Genomic DNA, 24639 nt, shown 5'->3' with positions numbered 1-24639 from the left:
CAGGTCATGACTAACTTTAATCCCAATGATCCCAATGGGCCTATTCTACGTACTGTATGACTAAGTCTAGAACAACCCCAGAGATTTGAAGGGGTCTGTGGATCATGTAGGCATCTGTTTGGCCACTGAGAACAGGGTGGTGGAATAGCAGGCCTCTGGTGCTCTTACACCCAGCATTCTATGAAGTCCACCGAAGTAAGAAATTCCGTCCTTGGCTAGTCCCAGTGTTGCCCTGAATTTTGAAGATGATGCTCAGATGGCTCTTCTTGATATGCTTCTCCAAGCCTCCTGCTGTCCTCCTTTGTTTGTAGCAGGAGCCATGAAAATGCCCCAAACAACAGTGTTAATTTTAATCAAGCTGCATAAATCATGAGCAAAAAACCATGGTATAGTTTCCAAAATCCAGACTCACCACTAACACACTTAGATATCCAGATGCTGCAGTCTACATATAACAAAACTGCAGAAGTCAATACATTACAGTAATTGAGTTCACTTTCATGAAAACACTGCTGTACAAAAAGGAGGATGAACACATTTAAAGAAGAGTTTTCCCTGTTTCTCCCCCACTGAATGACAGCAGCACACTTTTTTACAAGACTCACTAAATAAATACAATTAAACGCTTTTCAGGCACCTTTTTTAATTACTGCAGATTAAGACAATTACTAAAATATTATTATACTGCGGTCCTATATAGTATGTCTATTTGGATGTTCAATCTGAGTTCCGTGGGGCTTGTCTCCAGGTAAGAGGGTATAGGATTATAGTCTGAGCAAGTGAAAACCTCTACTTACCCTTTTACTCTGAATATGCACCTTTTTCATTTCTTATTCTCGACTGAATCCCTTGTACACTGGCTACCACTTGTTTTAGGTAGTAGGGGGGTTGGATGGTTTTATTTTAATCTGATATAGATTCTTTTTAATTTTTATTAAATTCCTCCATTTTTCCACAAGTGTGAATCACAAAATACAATAATCTTGACTATTGTATTAAAGACTCACATTTTTCTTATAAAATAATGCTAATCTTAAGCCAAATAATGGAGTTGCTGGGAAGTGCTAAAATAAAAGCCTTCTACTTCCTACCCTGACACAATGAGGACAGTACCCAGTGGGAAAGAGAATTTAGGGAGATGCATGGAGCCACTGCTGAACCTGCCCCACTGAGAAGAAGGCTTGGTTGCAAGTATAACAATGCTATCTTCTACATGTCAACTCAAAGTGAGTTTTGTTGAGTTCAATGAAGCTTACTCACAGGTAAGTGGTAGCAGCCCAAGTTTTCCAATAATCTCCCATATACGCAGAGCAGTGCCTCTCTGGTTCTAGAGATTGGCATTCAACTTCTGTGCACTAAGTCCTATCTCAGCATCAGATCTCTGAAACCAAGTTTCAATGTTCCATCAGGAAAGACTGGCTTAGGCAGCTGGAATACCAAGGTGCAGATGAAAGGCAATGTTTACCTCTAGCCTATAAAAGGAAATTGAAACAGACCCTAAGAAAGCAGGAAAAGCAATGACTCATTCTGTTAGCGCATTGGCGTCATCAATATTTGCATATTTTTGCCCGCCACACACATTTTGGCATTTCTGTTGCCAACGAAGAGGTAGAGTCCAACAACTACCCCGCCCAGTCCTGCTGGAAGCAGGTAAGGCGCGTTGGCAGATTTCCTGCAGCGTGGGCACAGCTCTATGCTCCCTGCAGAGGGGCTCGGAAAATACTAGAGGAGCTTCTCCCATTGCATCACAGTGGAGGGGTTTAGTCCTGGTTCCTGCCACCACTAGTTCAAGCAACCTCAGTACACAGTCCGAAAACCAGTCCTTCAGCCAAAAGTAGCCTTTGCTGAAAGAGATCCGGAGGCTGACGGGTCCAGACGGCATGCGGACGCTGAGGCTGAAAAGGCAGTTTCCCTGAGAGCTGTCTCGCAGCAAGTAGGTCCCCACCGGCTCTTGCAGTAACCTAGCATGGGCCTCGTGAACAGACAAAGGGCCCCAGTAAAATCCACTGGCCTGCAGGAGGCCAAGCGACCGTTCCACCACTTCCCATTCATGATCACGAAATGCACGGTAGTGAGACAGCAAGCTGGTTGGTGTTGGGCTAAAAGGAGACTCTTGGTGTTGCCTCTGTGAAGCGGAAAAGCTGCCAAGTTTGTTCATCTGCCCTCTCTCCGATCATCTCTCAGAAAGCCTGCAAATCACAGGAAGATGCCACCACTGTCTTTATATTCAATCCTGCAAACACACACACACACACAAATGAGAGGGTAAGTTCTGGGCCCTTACTTGGGCAAAAGGAAGGGATGAATTGAAGGTAAGCAATGGCATATCAAAGACAGAAGCAGCTGTATCTAAATACCACTGTAAAAACCAAACAAATAGAAAGTTGGGGAGCACTAGTATGTAGTTTATTTCCCTACCCCAGAAGTCCACACTTGCTTTGCAAACCTGGTGCCCGTCAGATGACTGGGGACAATTGGAGTTTAAGTCATAAACATCTGAAGGGTACAGAGCTGGTGAAAGCAGCCATGTTAGTCTCTTGCAGCAAATGGCAGCAAAGAATGATTATTTCAGCATGGTTGCCTTCAGTGTTCTGGCATGACTAACGATAGTTATGAATTGTACCAAAATAGCTCATAACTGCCCTACTCCCAGCTTCTGGCAGAATTTGAAGTTTCCACTGACCTCTGGAATTTTAACACACATTTCAGAATAATTTCTCCACATTTCCAAGAACCCTCAGACTCTTTTCTTAACGTCTCATATCATGGTGTAAAGAAATAAACAATGAAATATTTTATTAAAACTTATTTTCAGTGCCTTTAAAACTATTTAGAAACAGTATACTTTCAACTACAGGTGCTGGAGACAAAAGGCACAGATTGCTTGTGAAGTAGTAATAAATGAACTAGTGGGCCCACATTTATACTATTATTATGTCACTTTGAAAAAATGAACTCAAAATGACTGACAAACATTAAAAACAGATATAGACCCAAGACTAAAAAACAACCTAATACATAATATGCCAGATTTGCACTAAAGAGCAGTAAAAGCGAGTTTAAAATGTGTCTGTGTTGCTCCAAGTAGTTTGCCCATATTTTAAAAAATGTAATTCTTGCTCTGAAGATATACTAGATTTGCAAAGAAGAGCAAACTTTCTTTTTTTTAAGTGTATGTTGCTTCAAACCAGGAAAGGATCTGGAGCTGCTTTATTATTTTTTAATACAGCTGTTTTGTACAACAGCACTTCTGTGAAACAGTAACACTTTAAGAATAAAAATGCCTTGAAGGTGCCTTCAGTAACAACCGGTGAAAATGAGAAGGCCATATCCTTTCCTTTGGGTTGATGGAAACACTATGGAAGTAAAGGGTGTGGCAATAGAAAAACATCACCACACCTTTAAATACCCCCCCCCCCACTCCACAGTGTGTTCATGGGGCAAGTAGCATGTGATCTTACACTGGGTTTTCTTCCTTTATTGAGATTTATCTGTGGATTGGGAAAATCCAAATTTAGTGGGGAGAAGTGGTAGCTGTCACTAGGATGAGGATGCTGTGTGGACACCACAAAAAAATCAGAGAGAGAGAGACACATACACAAGTTGCTTCAATCCACATTAAACTTCCATGTGGGTGAGCCCTTAGGCTGGGATGTGGCAGACCAAGGTTCAAATATCCACTCAGGAACCTCAGTGTGTTACTGTCTCTCAACCTAACCCAGGGTTGTTTTGAAGGTACTGTATTTTTCCGCGTATAACATGACCCCATATATAAGACAACCCCCTATTTTTTGGAGCCCTCAACAGTTGTTGAGCTTCTTTTGTAAGTTCGATGAGTTGTTGAGCAGCTTTTCAAGACCCCTCACTCTGGCTGACGGAACTGGTGCCGTAATACACTGCATACCGGCACTCACCAAATACTCTTTGTAAGGCGGACAGAGTGGGTAAGCAGCCTCCTCTCCAACATTTCCCTGCTATCGCCGCAGCACCAGCCCTGACTTACTTAGCATATTAACCCGTGTATAAGACGACCCTCAATTTATCACCAAAAAATCAGAAAAAAAGGTCGTCTTATACATGGAAAAATGTGATAAATTGTGCATGTATATAACACCTTGAGCTCCTTGAAGGAAGGTAGGATATAAGCTTCAGAGAAAGGAAAAGGAAAAGGAAAAAAGGCTTCTTACACCATTTGTCCTAGCCTATAGCATACCACAAGGGATTATATTTTTGAGGTATTCTTAACATGGGGGATGGATTAAAAAGGAAACAATGTGAGCCCATTAGCAATACTGATGTAAAATTAAAAGAGAATCTCTGGAGAGGAATCTAAAGCAAACATATTCACACCCTGGTGTTAGGGGAATGCTTTTGTGGGGCATCAAAAGAAGATTAGATACATAGATAGACAGACAGCTTCTTTTATGGCTTTTAATGGTTCATGCCTACTCAAGGGCACTGCAAAGGTCACAACTATTGCTCAGGGCAGAGTCTGAAATCAGTGTTCTCTGTGTGCACAGGCACACACCAAAGGATGGAGAACAGTTTGAATTTTAGGAGTAAGAGAAAGAGTTCCAAGTTTTGAGGCTGGTAGGCAAAAAGCAAACTAGAGTGGTGATGAGGAGTTGCAAAATCAACCCAGATTCAACTTAAGACTCATCCCACCTTGCATATTTGTAAATGAACAGATAGAAGTAGATCCTAAAACAAAATGTTGCAGTGTGAAAAGTTTGTGTTCAGGAATCCTTCCAGCCACAGTTTTTTCTAGGATACTCCATTCTATTACCACCACCCTCCTGCCCCTCCCCCACTCCATGCGCCAACTCACCATCCTGTGGCCACTGAACATGCTCCATCTTCACTGGGTTGTTGAAGAATTTTTTTCTCTTTTAGTTTTTCCCCTTTAGTTGCTTTGCATTTTTGCAAAGCATGGGTTTCCCCTAACCTGCTGACATGAATGGGGCCATTCTCCCCACCCCAAAAAGTTTCTTTGTACTTTGCAAAACTTGGGTTTCCCCCCAAGCCTCCTGCTATCTCCCATTTTGCCTACATAAGGACTGTGATTCAGAGAAAATGTTCCTTTTCACACACGGCAATAAAAAACTCAATTTCTCCAGTATTCTCTCCTTATAAGGGAACTGACCCAGAAGTGCATTAATTCTTGGGGATGTGAAAAAAGTTGCTGAAATTATGGAATTCAAGAGCAAAGAGAGAGAGGCCATGCTCTGACCAAGCTGCAAATACTGAGTAGACGTGGGCTGCGCTGCAAAATCAGTTCCTGTCGCATAGTATGACTGGCACAAAGAACAGTCATATATAAACTGGGACTTTTGTACTCCCCATTTGCTCTCCTGATTGGAGCGGCCGGGGCGGGGAGAGAACCTGATACTACAAACAAAAAAGTAACTCCCAAAGTCTGACTCTAGATTGGAGCAGAAATGAAGTTTGCCAACTGAGAGGCATCTTATCACACAAAGATGATACTGAAAGTCCAAACTATGAAGGTGAAGAATCTTAGCTAGCAAATTTATTGTTCTGCACTGTTGCGTGTGTGTGTGTTGAGTTTTTATGTTGCTGTGCACCATCCTGATATTCTATGAGAGGGCGGTACATAAATACTTTAAAAAATAAACAAATAGCAAAAATGATAAGAGGGCCTAAAATATAGAAGCTGCAAACATTGAAAAGCATAAGAGATACTAGGGGAGAAAGCAGCAAAGCAGAACAGGAGAGAACATGCATTATCAAGTACCTTGAAAGCAGTTCTTGGAAGCGTGCTGACTCAAACTCGTATGAGAGGTTCTTCCTGCTAACAGACTGTCAGCTCCCCAACGAAGTATAGCCATGAAGAGCGGCTGCCAGTCTATAATTAAACCGCCAGAGAAAGCCTGTGATATCTTCACACTGATTAAAAAGGCAGAGAGAGAAAACGATAGCACCTCCAAATGCATGTTACCTTTTATTATTTAGTTACTTTACAAGTAATTATTATAAATGAATTATGTGATTGAAATAATCACATCTTGCAATGTTATGAGACATTTGATTATAAGTATAAAACAGCAATGAAGATCTAATCATGGTTATTTGAGGCAGTAATCTGTTCTATACAACCACTTCAAACTCAGAATGGGGTCAGCTGTCCTTACAGAAAGATAAGCATGGGCTCCACACTTAAGGAAAGATGCTACCTTGGACTTATTAATTTATGCCACTGGCATCAATGCACAAGGTAGGAATGCAGGAATTTTGGGGTTATGCATCAGTTCTGTGACCGAACAGGAACATTATAGGAATGTGTTGCCAATGCAGCCAAAGGAGGTTCATTTGTTTCATTTCTCAATCCGAACAAAATGGAAGATGGTTTATTCATCAAAATGTTAAGTTTTTCGAGTCTTAACATTCGAGTAAAGCATTTGAATCTACTATTTTGGTTACAATGCAGCACTCCTCATCGGACTATGTTGGACAACTATTTAATACCAACAACAGTGCACCAAATTACACCCTACACTCATATTGTGACTGACCAGATTTTGTTACAAACTAATGCAAAGTGGTAAGTGGTGCTACTCTATGCTTGCCATACGTCAGGAATATTCCTGACATGTCCTGGTTTTCAGGTGTAAAAATGGTGCCCAGTCAAAATGTCAGGGGAAACCCGGATGTATGGCAATGCAATGGAAAAAGCAGCGTAAACAGCTCAAAATATCACTGTTTTTGGGTTAGGTTTCCCCTCAAAAGCTTATTTTCTCAACAATTTTACTTTTTTACTTTTACTTTTTGAAATATGGCAACCTTCCAGCTGCTCTTGAGAACATAGGTATGTTCATATTCATTAGTCATCTGCTCTCAAAATACCAGTATTATACCAGATGGATATAGTCCGAACTTCGTAAATCCATATGACCCCACTTTTTCCACACAGGAACACAGAACATAGCAGCTCCAAATTATATTTTTTACTAAGGGAGAACTCCCTCAAAATTCATGCCCAAGAAATCTCACCCTTCCCCTAAACCTTCCTAGCATCTTGCCCCCGCATTAATGGGGCGGAAGCACTTTGGAGCACATAGAGCATCTCTGACTAGAACACCATTTTAGGAATGCAGATAAAATAACAAAAATACTGACAATACAGCACATTTTAAGGAAAGGCGAAGGATGTTTTGAACAATGACTGCAACGGCACTTTTTTGTTCCCCAATAAACTGGTATTCAGAGGCACGTGGGCTCCGATACTGGAGGTAACAGAGCTATCCTGACTAGGAGGAGTCTTTACTGTCCAAGGAGGCAGCCATTACTGTCACATTGTAGTAGTGAATTGTGCTGTGAAGTCTTTCCTTTTGTGCGTCCTATATCTCCCAAGGTTCAGCTCTAATTTCACGAGAGAGGAAGAAAACACTTTCCCCAATCAAATCAATTTTCTAAACCAAAAATCCGCAAACATTTTAACTTCTCACAGGGGACTGCTTTGGTTGCACTTTTCTGAACTTTCTCCAGCTCCACAAAACCCCTTTTGAGGTATAGCATTCAGTAGACAGTATTCCAAGTGCTAAGCAGCAGTATTAGGTAACTGACCTCCTGCTCCAAACGATCCCATCCTTTGTGTCATATAACGCAATTACTCAGGCACAAGCAACATAAATATTAGTACTAGCTTAGTAGTACTCAGTAGTACCAGCTTACAGCCAAGAGCTTGCTAACAAATCCAGTATTACCATACATAGAAATTCCTAGATTTCAAAATATAATTATATTTTGAATAAAAACACTAGTTACAAGTGACCAACAAACGAACACTTGCTTTGATAGAAGCAGATTATGTGTTTAAAACAGGGCATGGCAAGATAATACTAGGCAGCCATTTCTCAGGGATGCGTTTGTTACAAAATCCAGCACCGAGCACAGGACTGGATTAAAGGATCTCCAATGCCCCATCCAGCTCCAATTTTATGCTTTTCTAAGCTTTGAAGAAGAAGTTCAAGGAGCTCCCAGTGAACTAGCCTGGGTTTAGCAAGCCTATTCCAAGTGGGAGCTCCTGAAGTGGTAGCACAATGCACAAAAGCGACACCAACTGTTCTAAGTCACATTGCAAAGACTTTAAAGCAACAATCAGATGCATACTTACTTAAGTGGCATATGTCTCAGTGAAGAAAGAGGACCCTTCTTCCAAGTAAACATCTGGGGTAAGACGACCAGGAAGACCATTCAGAGGATGAAGAAAGTGGACACAGAGCATCTCTCTCTCACCCTCTTTGTAATATTAGAAGCCACAGCCATCCAATGAAGCTGAATGTTGGAATTGGCTCCTAAAAAGATGCAGCAATAACCACCAGCTTTAAAAGAGAGTTAGGCAAATCCATGGAAGATACAATGGCTATTATCTTCAATTCCTGGGGTCAGCAAACTTTTTCAGCAGGGGGCCAGTCCACTGTCCCTCAGAGCTTGTGGGGGGCTGGACTATATTTTGAAAAAAAAAAAATGAACGAATTCCTATGCCCCACAAATAACCCAGGGGTGCATTTTAAATAAAAGCACACATTCTACTCATGTAAAAACATGCTGATTCCCAGACCATCCACAGGCTGGATTTAGAAGGTGATTGGGCTGGATCCGGTCCCCAGCCTTAGTTTGCTTACCCATGCCCAATACCAAAGGCAGAGTTCCAATGACTAGGAACCACAAGTGGGGAGTATCTCTTGCACTCAGGCCCTACTTGTTGTGAGCTTCCCATAAGCATCTGGTTATCTACTGCCAGAACAGGAGGCTGGACCAGACTGGTCTTGGGCCTGATCCTGCAGGGGCTCTTCTTGATTAGGCGATTGCCACCAGATTTCTACAGCTTTCTAGGCTTAGCTGCTCTAAATCAAGTCCGGACTTCTAAATCAAGGGCACGGTGTTTGCAACGCCAACATCTGTTCTTGTTTAACTACTTCTGCAGTCTCTCTTCATCTCCAGGAGCTATTAAAAAAGGCTTTGAGGTTAGCCACTGCTTCCTTCCCGAGATGTGACTCAAACAAACCGTTTGAAGCAGGCAGGGGTAACTAACAGCACAGCTTTCCATCGGAGGGGGAGGGAGACAGAAGGGGGGAACCAGGTCTCTTTTCACCGCACGGTTCCCGCCGCCAGATCAGCTCGCAGGAACCCCCCCCCCCCCACTAATTGGTCCCAGCTGCGGATCCTTCCGCGGCATTCCTGCCTGCCTTGGCGGCAGCCGAGCGCTTTGTCTGCGGGGCTGGCGGCTGACTCCGCGGGCTCCCGGGCGCCTTCGAGCGCGGGAGGGGAGCCGGGCGCACCGTTTGCGTGCTTCGGCAGCGATCCGAAAGCCTTGCGCGGGAAAACAACAGCAACACTTAAGAGAACGGCCAGTTTTGTCAGATATAGGGCTGGATCCAGTCTAAGTCCATTGAACTTAGGTCCCAGTCAGGATTTAACATCAGCACCTTCGATTTCAAGGAGACCCAAACTTAACTTGCTTGCACCCGGATCCTAAGCACGGCTACTCTCTAGTAAGTCTTATGAATTCAATGGGGATTCCTCCCAGGTATGTGGGGTTAAGTTTGCAGCTTCAGTCTGGCTCTTACCTTCATGACGTCGGTGGCTTAACTGGTAGGGGAACCAGATATTCCCTATAACCCCCCCCCCAAAAAAAAACAACTCCGCTTCCAGTCGCCCCCCCCTTCCCTGAAGCAGCTCAAAAAAACACAAAAAGAACTTTGCGTACTTACTTCATTGCACTTTGCTACAAAGCAGGCGAATCTTTCCTCTTGCTGGAGAACCCGGAAAGGTTTGAGCAGGGAGAAAGAAATATACTGTACTCAGTTTGCAAAACGGTGAATGCCTCTCTTTGGCTGTTTAATGGGGGTAAACCCCCACCAAACCTCTCGATTTCTTTTTGCAGTGAAGGGTGGGAGAAAAAAGGTCCCCCCCCCAAAAAAAAATATCGAGTAATTAAAAAAATAAAACAGGGAACCAAATGAAGAGTAAGATTTGGGAAATGCGGAGCTCTTCCGAGCGAGAGCAACGCGCAGCTCCAGCTCCCGGCGCGCGGGCTTCCCGGCGGGGGGGGGGGGGTTAGCAGTTTTGCAGCGCGTCGCGTGCGGGAAGCTTGCGCGCTGCCCAAGGAACCGGCCTCCAAGTTCCTCGTTCCAGGAATGGGCACTTAAGGGACAACTCGCAATTGGCCCCCTTACTCAGAAACGCAGAGGAGGGGGGCTTCTTCTTCCCTACTCCGCTGCTTCTCCCCGCCCGTGTGACGCAACAGAAGGTGCCCATTAATGCAAAATCAAAAGAACATGTTCGAAATGAGGGGAAATGCTTGCATTAATGACCGCCAGTTGATAATTAGCATTTCCACTGCACGGATTTCGGCGCTGAAGCAGGGCCCGTCAAGAGTTCCAGCCCCCTCTGAGAAACTTCCATTAATTTTGTGCAATGCATAGTTCACTTGTTCGGCCATTCCTCCCAGGAGCTCAAGGCAACATACAGGGTCTCTCTCTCTCTCTCTCTCTCTCACACACACACACACACACACACACACACACACTTTATCATCTTCACAACAATCCTGAGAGAGCAATTGGCCCAAGGCCACCTGTCCTAGCGCACTTGAGGCTGCTACAGAGCGTGGCAAGCAAAATCCAAATTTAATGCCAAGGATTAGAAACCAGTAGCTGTTTACTCGTTCGCTTTTTAATGATTCAATCAAAAAATTAATTCAGTTTAAATACATTTATTAACTACTCTGTATTTTTAGCCCACATATTTTTAGCCCACCTTTCAATGTTTTTTTATTTAAATGCTCAACGGGGGGGGGGGGGGGCTTCCAACAGCATCCTTAGAAAAACCGAATGTGGGCAGCAGGGCAGTGGCAGGACAGGGAAAGTCCTATCTTCTTAACCATATGACAGGTCATCAGAGCCAGAGCAAAGTCAAGCCTTACTAGGCAGAGAGTTCCGTACTGTCGCTTTTGCCACAGAGACCACCTTATGCTATGCACTTGCTGGATGTGCTCGCTCAGCCAGGGTCAGGACCAAGTGAAGAGGCTGCCCTGCTGGTCTTAAAGAGCAGGGAGGCTCATAAGGGAGAAGGCAGCATTTTAAGTATTTGTAGTCTGCTTTTCACTCCAGTCCCAAGGCAGCAGACAGTAATATTAAAAGCACAATTACCATAATATTAGTAGCAATCAAAAATAAAATCAGCAGCAGAAGCAAAAATAAATATAATAATATAATGGACCCAAGTTTTCTCAGCTTTAAAGGGTTAAAAAATCAGCACTTTGAATTGTGCCTGGAAACAACCCAGAAGCTGATGCAACTATTCTAACAGAGGTGTAATGTGCCCCCGCCCCAAGAACTAGCTCCTGGTAACATACTATCAGAGTCTGGGCCAATGACCCATGCCTGGATGTTTTTCAGAGGTGGTCCATGTAGAGCTCATTGCAGTAATCTGGTCTTGATAGAACAGAAGGGGGTGTCACCATGGATAGGTCCAGGGCTTCTTTTTCAGCCAGAACTCAGCTCCGGCACCTCTCAGGTGGGTGCCATTGTGATTCCAAGAAAACAAGGGAGGTGTTCATGGAGAGTTCTGGCACCTCTTTTTCTAGAAAATTGGCACTAGATAGATATGCCTTCTCTAGGAACAGATGCAGCTGGAACACCAGTCCAGAGTGACCAAAAGCGCTGTTGGCAGCAATCGAGAGCAGAAAAGAATTGAGGTTTGCGGGTAGTTGACTTTGTACCTCCTATGTATCCTGTTAGATATCCTTTCCACATCATCGGACTTCACAAACTGAGAAGTATTCATGACATGCAGTTGCTGAAGTTCCATCCACTGGATTTGCTGTGGCATCGAAGTTGCATCAGGGACTCAGGAAGCGGGTGTGTGTGTGTGTTGCTGGGCAGAGAGAAACTTTTCTCCTCTCGGTATTACAACCCACAACCACCCAGTGAAGCTGAATGTTAGAGAAGATTCTGAACAGGCAAAAGGAGTATTACTTTACACAATGCATAGCCAAACTAGAATTCATTACCGCAAGAGGTCCTAACGTAAACTCTAGTCTAAGCCTCCTTTCTCCCTCTCCAGTCTCCATCGTACCTACCATTTAATCACCCCAAGTTCTGCCTGGTGGGTGGGGGTACTCAGGAGTACCTTCTGTCAACCACCCAGGCCATTTCCTGATTCCAGAGATCAACCAAGGCTTTGACAGAAGCACCAGCCAAGAAGACAAAACAATCCTCCTGAGTCATCAGATGGTTTCTGGGTTTCCATATGTTTCTACCCTACTTGTGCCATTGCTGCCTAGGATTTTGAGTCTCTGGATAAATTAGCAAAAGCTAGAAATCTCAAAATAATACTGAAATACAATGCACCTGAAATATGCTTGTAACCAGTGTATATGGTGCTGGTACTCATCATGAGGTTGTTATAATAAATGCCACACTTTTAAAACTGGGGGGGGGGGAGCTGCCAGTACTGTATACCCTGGAGTACCCCCGCCCCGGGGGGGGGGGGGGAACACTGCTTGTAACATTTCCCAAACAAATATTATTTGGAATATATTCATAAAAATTGTAACACTGCAATATACCTGGGATTGTTTAAAAAAGGAAAGGGGGCTGTAGCTCTTTTTAATAAGTAGATTTACACTACATCTTTCTCTTTACAGCTTCCTTTAAGAATCCTTATATTTTGGTAAGTGAAAGATTGAGCCAATTTTCCTCCTGCCAGGAAGCAGATTAGTAGGTCTTTTCACAGAAGCTCCTCCCCTCCTCCTCTAGGACAAAACCAGTTCATTAAGGAACTGTGACAAAGGCTTTCCAGGAAAGTGATTCCTTTTTGATGCTGGTGGAGAAAGAACCAAAGCCCATGACACACATTTCTCCCTGTCCAAATGTGCTACCATGCTTGTTTGATCCCTATGTCCCTATACATGTCTGAAACCTACTTTTCTTTTCAGATAGGAAGCCCATCTGGAACCCAGATGGCTGGTGGGATTTTGCTGTGGCACCAGAGTGGTCACTTATTAAGTCAGGTATTTCTGGGGGTACTCAAGGATACACAGTACTGGCACCTTTCCCTCCCTACACTGGTCAAAATCGTAGCACTTACTGTAACCACGTCATGGTGAGTATCGACACATTTCCTCCTCCCTCCCCCGAAGAAAAGCATTGCTCCTGCCAACCTAGCAGTTCAAAAGCACGTCAAAGTGCAAGTAGATAAATAGGTACCGCTCCAGCGGGAAGGTAAATGGCATTTCCGTGTGCTGCTCTGGTTCTCCAGAAGCGGCTTAGTCATGCTGGCCAAATGACCCGGAAGCTGTACGCCGGCTCCCTCGGCCAATAAAGTGAGATGAGCGCTGCAACCCCAGAGTCAGTCACAACTGGTCAGGGGTCCCTTTACCTATAGGACAGGTAAAGCTGAGCAGAAAGAGGGCTCGCAAAACCCCAGGTAAAGCCCCGATATGGTGCTTTGTAAGCCCCAAAAATCAGCTGATCATCAGTGCTTGCAAAGCACAGGGCTGTGCCTTTGCCAGTTTAATTGCAGACCACATGGGCAAAAATGGGCCACCTGATGTCATTGTGATGCCAGATGATTGTTATGGAAACCTTTGCTTTTTGCTACTCTTAATATTTTATTTGTGCTGGAGAACAGACTCCTGTCAGTCCAGTGCAGCTGGCACCCCAAAACTAGTAGGTTTAACCAGATCAGTAGGACCGCATGAGGAACTCTGTAGTTTCAGTAATATAGAGTATCCTGTACAATTCCTAGGAGGGAAAGAGGAAATCAGTGCTTTTCCAGAAAAGGGATTTTATTCATGGAGCAACTGCAAGATCAATTACCGAAAACTATCCCAGATGGGAGGGGGAAGCAGCAATGAGCCAAATGCAGTATAGTGTATATGGAGAGAAAAGGGTGAGAGCTGGCAGTACTGACAAGAGGGAGAAATTGAGAGAGAGGGGAAGAGGGTGCTGGTTAGTTTTTAAACCTTCCTTCCTTGCAATTTGTCAAAAGCACTTCAGCAGAAGAGAGAACGGGGATCCTCCATGAGAGGGTAAATCCAAGGGCAAATGAAGCTCATGTTCCCAGATTGTAGCAAGAAAACACCATGGAGCACAGTGGTGCAAAGTCATCACCAAGCAGTGGCTTCCAGGAGTAAGTTAGGCAAAGTGTCTATGGACCAGTTTGTCCAAAAATGGATGAAAGTCCAAAGGTTCATAAATTCCAGAGTTGCACTAAGCCAGTATTTGAAAAGGCCAGTCCAATAATGCATCTGTCAATAGAAGTGCTTTTGAAATCCTGCTGTGTTTGGAGAGTGGGTGGTCCAAGGTCGGTTATGGACAAAACCCCCTGTTCCTCATTCTCAATACTGTAGAGAGGTTCTAGGCACTGGGTATGTATAAGTCTGGTGCTAGGTAGAAGATCACACAGAAGAGGCCAGTCTCTTGGTGTTATCTGTTAACCAGCGAGTATTATTTTGTCTGAATGGATGCAGAAAAGAAACTGGCCTTGCAATGTCTTGATAGTCAGCTGTGGGCAAGTTGTAGAGTGAGAGACAATATAGGAAAGCAAAAACACAATGGAGCTGAGCTAGTGTTCTCTAGCAGCAGATTATGTGTTTCCGAATGCCCACTGTTGGTTTGACCAAGGCATGAATTCAGGACCACCTTCATCAGACTTGGAAACCTCTGTCTTCGTGTCCTTCCCTGCTTTATCTCCCTTCTGTTGTGTTTCAGATTGATAGCTACTCAGCGTAGGGACTTGCCCACTAATACTTAAAGCACCATGCACATTGATAGTGCATTATTATAATAATAATTTAATAATTTATTATTTATACCCCACCCATCTGGCTGAGTTTCCCCAGCCACTTTGGGAGGCTCCCAGTATAGTGCTGCCAGGTAGCCTTGCCCCCTTGAATAGCCAACTAGCCAGGGAAGGAGAAAGAAAAGTGTGCTCCCACCACCACCACCACAGGTCACAACCCCAGGTAAAAACAAAAAGTGGAGGGGAGGAGAAGAGGGATGTGGCCATGGTAGCTTCCCCCCTCCCCCCAAGCAAGCACCTTGCTGAAAGCCCCCTCAAAGCTGGCAGCACCTCTGTTAGCCATTCAGAAAACTTCAGGGAAAATGCTTTAATAATTAAGTTACCATGGAAACACATCACCAAACTTTCCACACTATTTTGTTAAGTCTAAGGCCCAGACCAGGTATTGCCTCAGGGCAACCTGCACTGAATAGCTCTATTCACAGGAGACAATGTGTTTTATTTAGACATATATGCAGGGAATTCAGTTTTATTTTCTGACATTTTGGAGATAATACTGACTATATTTTATTATAATGTTTATGGTTCTTATAATTTTTCTACCCCCCCCCTTTTTTTTTGGTTAAGCGTTCAGGAGTGTCAATGTGTAAATAGAATAAAGCATGAGGTAATAGGCACTTGCCTTTTCATAAGTTCTCCGCCACCTTCCTAAGAAGGGAGAGTGTTCCTGTTTTGGTCCTGCTTGCCAGTTTCCCACAGGCATCTGGTTGGCCACTGTGAGAGCAAGATGGTGGACTAGATGGGCCATTGGCCTGATCCAGCAGGCTCTCCTTATGTGGTAAATGAAAGATGGAGAACCTGTAACCCTCAAGATATCATTGAACTCCTCCTTGTGTTAACCCTGAGCACTGGCCACCTTAGTCATGAATGATGGCAGCTGCAGTTCAACATCTGGTGGGGCAGATCTTCACCATCTTTGTACTAAATACAGCATTGCTGCCAGAAGGATGATTATGCCTATTGAGGCCTGTTCAGTTGTTTAATTTTTTTTAAAGATGAGTAGTACTATTCATAAATATAGCAAGAATGGTGAAATGGCAGCAGGATCTGGGCAATGACACCTTTCCGTCCTCCCTCCTTCTCTCTCTCCCTGTCACCACACATATATAGAACACAGCCCACAATATTTGGTGACTGAGATGGACAGGATGGCATGTGTGTACATTGACTGGAATGACAATTTCATCTTACTTCAATCCTTTCAGTGGATCAGTGTGGCTCACTGCACCTGAGGGCAGTGGGCTCTCTAAGGAGGCAACACATAGGCTGCAACTCTGTTCTCTATCACCTCCCTGCTGCTCCTTGCCTGTCAACAGCTGCTGCCTGAGGCAGCTGCCTCACTCTGGCTAAGGGTAAGGCTGGCTCTGAATGCAGGAGATGTTGCTTCACAAGAGATTTCCTGTTGATGGTTAATCTGATGCTCCATCTGTTAAGTATATTACATTCTGTTAAGTATATTGCATTCACTTTTCCGAGCCTGTTCCCTTAAATGAACATTGATTCCCTCGTTGATGATGTGATGCTTAGATCATTCAGCTTGTCCAGTAAAAATCATTTACTAGGATTATTTTGAATGAAGAGGTGTGTGGTATTCATTGCTTTCCAGTAAGGTCCGAGTTCCACTAAGAGCTGATTGACTTAGTGGAACTTGGGTCTCATGGGAAAGCTGCTAAATACCGCACGCACACACCTGATCCATTCAAAATAATCTTTGCAAATGAATTTTACTAGGATTGATCTAGTTTTTAAAGTGTTGATTCAATGTCAGGCAGCCTCTGAATTATTTGCTGGCTAAGCCTGATAGGTGATGTTTCTATGGACTATTAAGCTAGAGCCGTGTTTGTACCAGAGCCTTGCTTGTCACAATTTCCTCTCAAATATTGTGGGGAACCATGTATTTGTGTTAAACAAATGCGAATAGGAGAATAGTTATTATTTTCCACACTGGTCTGCAGTCTTCGTTCTGGCCAGGCTGATGTGCCTTACCATAAATTCTGTGCCAACAGGAATTCAGAAGGTAAAGCTTTTCCTGGCATGTAGAAGAAGCAGAGGACATTTCATCTGCTTCTGATGACACAACAGTTAAAGGCAGCAGGCCAGGGCTCTGCTAGAAGAAAGCTGGCAGCTACAACTCCAGCTCAGAAATGAAAATGTTTCACTGGCCACATGAAAATGTTTCACTGGCTTTTGCTGCAAACAAGAGAATGGAGCCTTTTACTGTACCACTGTGGATTGGAAGCCGGTATGAATCCATAGTGACTCCTGCTGTTCCCCATCATTTTTTGCTTGCTAATTATAACGGGACAGCAATTATTCTATTCAACTTTCAAAGCTGAATTCACCTGCAGTGGCCACCAGGGGAGGCTACATTGGACCATTGGAGCTGTTAGCTTCAATTTATGTATTTTGTTAGGAGCAAAATGCCTCTCATTGTGACAAGGCGGCTTGAATATACCCAGGAAACTGAGGTTTTGGATGCAGTGCTTATAGGGAAAACAATGTGTATGGATAGGCACACACCCAGGTGTGTGAAGGCTAGGCTACCCAGTACCGGGGATGGAAACAGATAGTATCCAAACTGCAGCAGTTTAGTTCAGTCAGGGAAGCTAAAAAGGTGCATGGGGTCCTTATTTTTCCTACAGCAGGGAAACTACCATCCCTGGAGTAGGACATAGCTATAACGTCCCCAAAGGCCTCATCCTCCGTCCTCTCAGATTTTCCAAGTCAGCCACCTTAGGCTCAAGGGAACAAAATTATTCGTAGAGAGCCAGGGACCCATTGCACCTTGGACACACACAACTTGTGTCCAACAGACAGATAGTTGTACATGTGACAGACAGCGCAAAACAGTGGAAATATATAAACGAAGATGGTAAAATATTTTGCACATTTCAAGCTATGCCAGTGACGAATGCTGATTTCAACCCATGATGCTCCTTGCTGAATCATTTCATAAGCCCGCTTCCTTTCAGGCCCCTGGTCAGGATCGAACATCCCAGTTACAACTTACATTTTACAGGGCAACCCCATGCAATCAAATTTACTGGAAAGCGAATTTGGCAGTGATCAATGAGATATCCTCCATGCGGTCTCAGCCTATGCAAGCTTACCTGGAAGTAAGCCCCGTTGAGCATAATGGGGCTTCCTTCCAAGTAAACATGCACAAGCTCGCGCTGTGACAATAGGATTCAATTCTTGCATAGGATTGCATAGGAGCGCCCGGTCCCTTTAAGAGCTGCAAGCTTGCTCTTTGCATCTCGCCGCACAGAGGGAAGTCTTTCTCTCTGGTTCCGGCAGCTGCAGATGGGGGAGAGAGTTGCTTTTCTTCGCACAGCTTGAAAGCCAGAGATCTGCGTCCCGCGGTGAGTGACTTGGCCGGATCATTGCAGCGGTCCCTGCGGGTCCGGTGCCTCGTACTTTCACGCCGTTACTTTCCCCTCTTAATTATTAAGCAGAGTTTTCAGCCTTCCACTTTGTTAATGCTCGACAGAGTTGGCGCTGGGTCAGCGGCTTTGGAGACGGGAGAAAGTCCCCTCCGTAGGCCTGCCCAGCTCTGTATTTCTGGTAGGAAAACGCCAACAGACACTTTTCGAGCCCTTCACGCGCATTCTTGAGTGTTCAGGATTGTTAGGGGGTGATAAGGCAGGCCGCGGGCGGCGCAACTTGTTGCAAAGTCCACAGCGTCTGACTCGACAATTCTACGCTGGGGCTCTGTGTGAGACGCAATGGAGAAGAGGGTGCCTCTGAGCATGTGCAGCGGCGGCCGACCCTGCCCTTCGCCACCGGATCCGTTCACCGGTACAGATTCACAACTTTATTGTGCTTTATAGATAGTCCTGACCCCAGTGGGCTTGTTTTAGAAATTAAGTTTAATTAAGAAAATTAATGGGACGTACGGGCACAGATGCGTGCAGTAAAAGTAGGTTAGTCAGTAGTCCTCCGATGTTGTGTCCTGCATTGCATAAGGGTGTGAGAGGTCAACGAGTAAACAGGTAAACTGCGGCTACCTTATCTTCTCATTTTCCTCCTCTCTTACCCAATAACCATATAAGTACTGATGCAATAGCATTGATTCAAATATTGGTAACCTTTAGGCACCTGCAGTTAAACTTGTTTCTCAGTTTTGATGTCAGCTGTGCTGTATGGAGGGAGTTCATACTGCCCTTGACTTAAAAATACCATTTCCACTTCAGCTGCTTTATATAATAATAATAAATAATAATAATAATAATAATAATAATAATAATAATAATAATAATAATTTGTTATTTATACCCCGCCCATGTGGCTGGGTTTCCCAGCCACTCTGGGTGGCTCCCAAAAGAATTAAAAGCACAATAAAACATCAAACATTAAAAACTTCGCTAAACAGGGCTGTCCTCAGATGTCTTCTAAAAGTCAGATATTTATTTCCTTGACATCTAATGGGAGGGCATTCCACACAGCAGGCGCCACCACCAAGAAGGCCCTCTGCCTGGTTCCATGTGACCTCACTTCTCGCAGGGAGGGAAGGCCCTCAGAGCTGGACCTCAGTGTCCAGGCAGAACGATGGGGGTGGAGACGCTCCTTCAGGTATACTGGGCTAAGGCCCTTTAGGGCTTTAAAGGTCAGCACCAACACTTTGAATTGTGCTCGTAAATGTACTGGGTGTTTGAAGCAGGGGTCCTGTTTCCCACCTATGTTGGTTCTTGTGGGACGGGAGTGGTGAGCCTGGGCAAAACAGACACCTAAAGGTTCCACCTCAATGCCAGGCTCTGGTTTGAGGCAGCCTTGAAAAGCCTTCCAAATGGTTAATTGTGCAGTAAATTGTGCTTTCTAATGGCGTTTGTGGTGTGTGTGTGTGCGTCAGTGGTGGGCAAAAGCTGCACTGCAAACTGAGAATAAGACCCTGAATATTGAGACTTGTGAAATGTCATCAGTGTTCAATCAGCATCCCATAAATGTCACTAGCAATGTTTCACTGTGTTTTTGTATGTGCTGTAAGCCGCCCAGAGTGCCTGGGGAAACCCAGCCAGATGGGCGGGGTATAAATAATAAAATTATTATTATTATCATCATCATCCTTATCATTATTATCACCATCACCATTATTATTATTAATTGGACATGGTAGCCCCCATCAGTGGGTGAGTGTAAAAGAATGATGGCTCATGTTGGCTGAGGCAGGAAAGGCAAGCACCATTCCCCTTGATCACCTCTGACATGCTCAGAGACATTTTTTGGGGGTGTGGTGGGTCAGCCTTTGACCTTAAGCTAATCCTGGAAGCCCATCATCTTCTGACAAGCTTCTGGAACTTCGGGGAATAGCAGCAGAAACTCACTGAGTCAAGAAGCACTTAATCATTGTCAGGTTCCAAATATGCCTAGGGGCAGACCATCCCAATGGGCCCCCATTCCTGCATCACTGCAAGCCCAAACTTCACCGGGAACTGATTTAACCATGATAGCAGGGTCACTCTGCCCTCCCCTGCTACTGGACCAGAAGCCGGACAGGAGCAAAGACCAAACGGGAACTATGCGTGACCACAGTGCTATGGGAACCAGTGGTGCTGGGTAACCAGTGCAGGACCACATTCTAAGACGATTCTACCATTGGAAGGGAGAGTTCAGGGTCAGTTGTCAGTTCACTTCTCCTTGCGTGCTTTCTCTCATTCACCCTTCCCTCTTTTTTTCTCCCAGGGGAAGGGGGGAAAAAGGAGTATTTTAATGTATATCATACACAATAAGGGCTCATAAAACGATCGCAAACAATAGATGCTGAAAAACTAGAATGGCTTGAAATTGTAGCACCATGAAGCTCTCAGTTGGGGAGATAATGTTAAAAGCATGCCCTGAAACAGCTGTCACTAGCCTGGCACCCTCCAGGTGTTTTGGACTACAGCTCCTGTCAGTCCCAGCCATTACAAAACATCTGGAGGGTAGCACGCTAGCAAATGTTGCCTTAAAACACAATCTTTCTGAAGGGGGTGGGAAGAGGCAGTCAGTCAGACAAACCAGCGCTGCCTGGTATATTTGTTTCAGTGACTGGATACACAGGGCCAGAATCTGTTTATCGACTTTTTGTTTGTTTATTTATTACATTTATATGCCTCCTTTTCTCTCAAGGTGGTGCAGATACTTCTCCCCAATTTATTATCACAACAATCCTGCAATGTAGGTTAGGCTGAGAGATGGCATGACTGGCCCAAGGTCACTCAGTGATTGGGGATTCAAACCCTGGTCTCCCAGGTCATAGTCCAACACTCTATCCATTATGCCACACTGATCAGCGTTGGTGTGCAGTGGTTATGAGACATAGGTGAGACTGCCTTCTCTGGTAACACTATCATCACCAGGAGACGCTTCTGTTGTTTCATTTCAGACATGATCTCAGAGATGAAGTTAATGGTCCCCTGGGGCCACATCGCAGCCAAGGCATGGGGATCTCCACAAGGCCGCCCTGTCCTCTGTTTGCACGGGTGGCTGGACAATGCAAACACTTTCAACAGGCTCATCCCCTTACTTCCCAAAGGTAGGATTCGTTGTTGGGTCCTGCGTTGTTTATTCCTTTATTTAAACAGCTGGCTAACAATAGTTAGTTGTGGTGCACAAGTAACAATACAATGAAATTGTAGTACAGTGGTACCTCAGGTTAAGTACTTAATTCATTCTGGAGGTCTGTTCTTAACCTGAAACTGTTCTTAACCTGAAGCACCACTTTAGCTAATGGGGCCTCCTGCTGCTGTTGCGCCGCCGCTGTGCGATTTCTGTTCTCATCCTGAAGCAAAGTTCTTAACCTGAGGTACTATTTCTGGGTTAGAGGAGTCTGTAACCTGAAGTGTATGTAACCCGAGGTACCACTGTATGTTATACAGGAGTGTGGTTTGGCCCCTAATTTGTTTCTCTTCCCTTTGTTCTCTTTCAGATTGTTACTACATGGCCATTGATCTTGCAGGACACGGCCTGTCATCCCACCGCCCACCTGGGGCAATCTATCACTTCATGGATTATGTGGGTGACGTGCGCAGGGTAGCAGCAGGTGAGCCTGTTGGATTTGTTTGCAGCCTGCAGGCAGTTTGAATTTCTCAGTGGCCTGGATCTATATTTCTCCTGGCTGCAGTCAAGACAGTTTCTCTCCCACTTCCTGATCAGCCGAAGCCAGCAAATTCTCCCCACTTTCAAGGCTTTCAAGGCCAGACATAAAACTTTGCAGCCCTTGCTTTAATTAGACAGGCTCCAAAGCCTCTAAAATAAAACACTAGTCACAACTGGCACATACATACAGTTACAGTTTTACAGGTTGTAAATTCTCAGTGTAGCAGTTCTCAAGAGTAGGTGTAAACCTTTCACCTTAATCTGGTTTGGTAAAACCGGTTAGTAGGCATTGAGCTTTGACATCATTCCTGTTTATTAGTTGTGGAAGAGTTCATAATTGTGAGTGCGCTTCTCAGATGCTAAAGCACAGCCACATTTCATAGGGCGTAGCCTCCTTGTAGGAAATGTACATTGTTGGAGCTGAGCCTCTATGAACATTCCCTGTGCAATTTAGGGGATTTGCTCCCATTGCAGCATTAACCATTTCCCAATTTCCCAACATCCATTTCTTCCTGTGCAGCTTGTTAGCTGCCTATTTTTCAAAGAACTCAATCAGGCATTCCCTTTTAGAGGGACTCTCTTGCGTGTCGAAATAAATTAAAAAAATTAAAAATTGTCCAGTAGCACCTTAGAGACCAACTAAGTTTGTTCTGGGCATAAGCTTTCGTGTGCATGCACACTTCTTTAGATACTTCTTGAATCTTGAATTTTTTTATTTATTTTGACTGCTTCAGACCAACATGGCTACCTACCTGTCTCTTGCCTGCGACAGCCTGCACTAGCTTTCCCCAACCTGGTGCCTTCCTGATGTTTTGCACTATGATTTCCAGCTGTGCTAGCTGTGGCTGTTGGGAGCTGTTGTGCAAAACATCTAGAAGCACCAAGTTGAGCCGTGATGTGACTAATGTTTGTATTGTGATGCTGCTGATTGCCCGGGGGCTTGTGAAACCTGGGCTATCTGGTCTTAACTCAGCCTCTCATTTGCTCTTCTTTTTTTTTTTTTTAAGCAATGAAATGGAATCGGTTTACCCTTATGGGCCACAGTTTGGGTAAGCACCTCTTGTCCCCCGAGGAAGCTGGTGTTTCTCACACATAAGTGAAAACTCAACTTCCTGCCATTTCTCTTTCTCTTTGGCAAATCACTGCACCCCCCCCCTTCCTTGTTTGTTCACTTATCAAATTATGGTCCTGTTCTCTCATTGCTGGTCAGTTTATACCCTTTGGACTATATGGGTGGTCACTGTGGTTCATACTCTGTGTTCATATAAACCTGACTTCCTTTTTCCTTCCTACAGGTGGGAGTATTGCAGGCATGGTGAGTATATTCTTATCATTATTCCCTCTATTTCCCGTGTTCAGGGTTTGAGTGCCACTGATTATGTAGAAAGAACAACACCATCCACACACAAGAGGAACATATCAGAAGGCTTGGAAGAATTCTGTGCAGAAGTGTGTTAGAAAAAGGAAAAACAACAAGAAACACCCCCCAACTGCTCAATGAGAATTGAGTGACCACATGATGCTGACTCAGTTGGGGTGGAGGATAAAATTTTGGGGTGGGGGAAGGAGGAATAGAAGGGCTGGGATCTTGAACAGCAGCACCCTAGACTGCAACAATGTGCTGTGGCTCCCACTTATCTACACTAATAGCAATCTCCTTTCTCTGAGTGCTGGTCTTTATGTTGCCAAACTTTCACCATCCATCCCCAAGAGGGACAGGTTGGCAGGCTCAAGACCCTCAGCTTTTCAGAAGTACAAAAACATATTTAGGAAACAAACTCTTAATAAGAGAGGGATTTTTTAAATTAAAAATAGCCCAGTGAAGACTGAGCATGCTCAGTAGGCATGGACTGCTGTCTGGCTGTTGGAAATTTAATAGAAAACCAAAGGAAGTGGACAAAGACTAGACCATCCTCCAGAGGAGTATTCTACATTGCAACATTTTGTTGCAGAACTCACTTATCTATATAGAAATGTCTCTTCTCAAAACACAGGGTTTTTTTTCTGGGACAAACACACAAGAGAATAAGAAATGCTATCTGGACAGAGGTGATAGAAATTACTTTTTGTTCCTGCGGTAAAAGAGCTAAACTTCCTTTCTTTTTCCCTCTGTCTTCCTAGTTCTCTAGTATTTTCCCTGAACTGGTGGACAAGCTGATCCTGGTGGAATCGTATGGTTTTTATCCTGCACCTCAGGTTAAATTCTAATTTATTTATTTTTTGCTACCCTTGCAGTATAGTTGAGAGAAGTGGCATGAACTGAAGAAGCTATATAAGTTTCTTTGCTAATAGAAGGTGGTTATTTTTGAGGTAGTGTTGAGCCTGATGTGGGGCATATGGGAGGCAGCCCCACCTCTGCCCTCCTTTATAAGGTGGAAGGCTAGTGGGTACATGGCAAGTAGGTTGGACAAAATACTTGTGCCTTTTTGACAGTGCCCAGGGTTGCTGCTGTAAATGCAGCACCACAACTAATCGCTTTACTCAGGCCTAGGCTAGATGCTAAACACAATTTATGTAATTAGCAATTTTTAAAATCACAGATGTGGGTTGGAACCCGTGATGTGAGTTGAGCAGCCACCCGTGCCATTTCGGCAAGTGCAAATTGCTTGCTACACAGACTCATGCCTATTTGCCTCAACAACTTACTGTATTTTTGTCTGGTTTGGCTCAACAAGAACAAGACTTACAATCTGTTTGAAAGCACCGTATCTGGATCTGAAGGGACACAGTCCTGTT

At 44.3% G+C, this 24639-nt stretch overlaps 2 protein-coding genes across 11 annotated transcripts in view; one reads left to right on the top strand and one right to left on the bottom strand.

Moving 5' to 3' along the window:
* Nucleotides 1-336: 336 nt before the first annotated feature.
* LOC310658429 (suppressor of cytokine signaling 1-like) lies at nt 337-10523 on the bottom strand. Of its 4 annotated transcripts, none has more exons than XM_083400353.1 (4): nt 9732-10523; nt 8132-8312; nt 5753-5904; nt 337-2233 (listed from the first exon to the last, which is right to left on the bottom strand). In XM_083400353.1, exon 4 carries the CDS (start codon nt 2156-2158, stop codon nt 1523-1525), a length of 636 nt encoding a protein of 211 aa, XP_083256479.1. In that variant the 5' UTR covers nt 2159-2233; nt 5753-5904; nt 8132-8312; nt 9732-10523; the 3' UTR covers nt 337-1522. The 4 variants fall into 4 exon arrangements, with proteins under 4 accessions (XP_083256479.1, XP_083256480.1, XP_083256481.1 ...); XM_083400354.1 differs by having other exon boundaries at nt 5753-5863; XM_083400355.1 differs by having other exon boundaries at nt 8132-8184.
* SERHL2 (serine hydrolase like 2) overlaps nt 9136-24639 on the top strand; it is a 23465-nt gene continuing 7961 nt past the window's right edge. For 3 of the 7 annotated variants that reach the window (XM_083400329.1, XM_083400328.1, XM_083400325.1), the window contains exons 1-6: nt 18050-18191; nt 21191-21340; nt 21734-21847; nt 22911-22952; nt 23199-23218; nt 24025-24099. In XM_083400329.1, the coding sequence (XP_083256455.1) occupies nt 21193-21340; nt 21734-21847; nt 22911-22952; nt 23199-23218; nt 24025-24099 (399 nt within the window). In that variant the 5' untranslated portion in view covers nt 18050-18191; nt 21191-21192. Of the gene's footprint in view, nt 9513-18049; nt 18192-18249; nt 18628-21190; nt 21341-21733; nt 21848-22910; nt 22953-23198; nt 23219-24024; nt 24100-24639 lie in introns of those variants that run through there. The other 4 variants (XM_083400326.1, XM_083400324.1, XM_083400323.1 and 1 more) reach the window with 4 other exon arrangements.

This window comes from Podarcis tiliguerta, assembly GCF_965153285.1.
Source record: "Podarcis tiliguerta genome assembly, chromosome: 10".
Classification (NCBI taxonomy): domain Eukaryota; kingdom Metazoa; phylum Chordata; class Lepidosauria; order Squamata; family Lacertidae; genus Podarcis; species Podarcis tiliguerta.
The sequence above is the reverse complement of the archived record's forward strand: the minus strand, read 5'-3'. Positions and strand labels throughout refer to the sequence as shown.

Coding starts and splice junctions, on each gene's coding strand:
- LOC310658429 (XM_083400353.1), bottom strand. CDS start 2,158: ATGAACAAACTTGGCAGCTTTTCCGCTTCACAGAGGCAACACCAAGAG.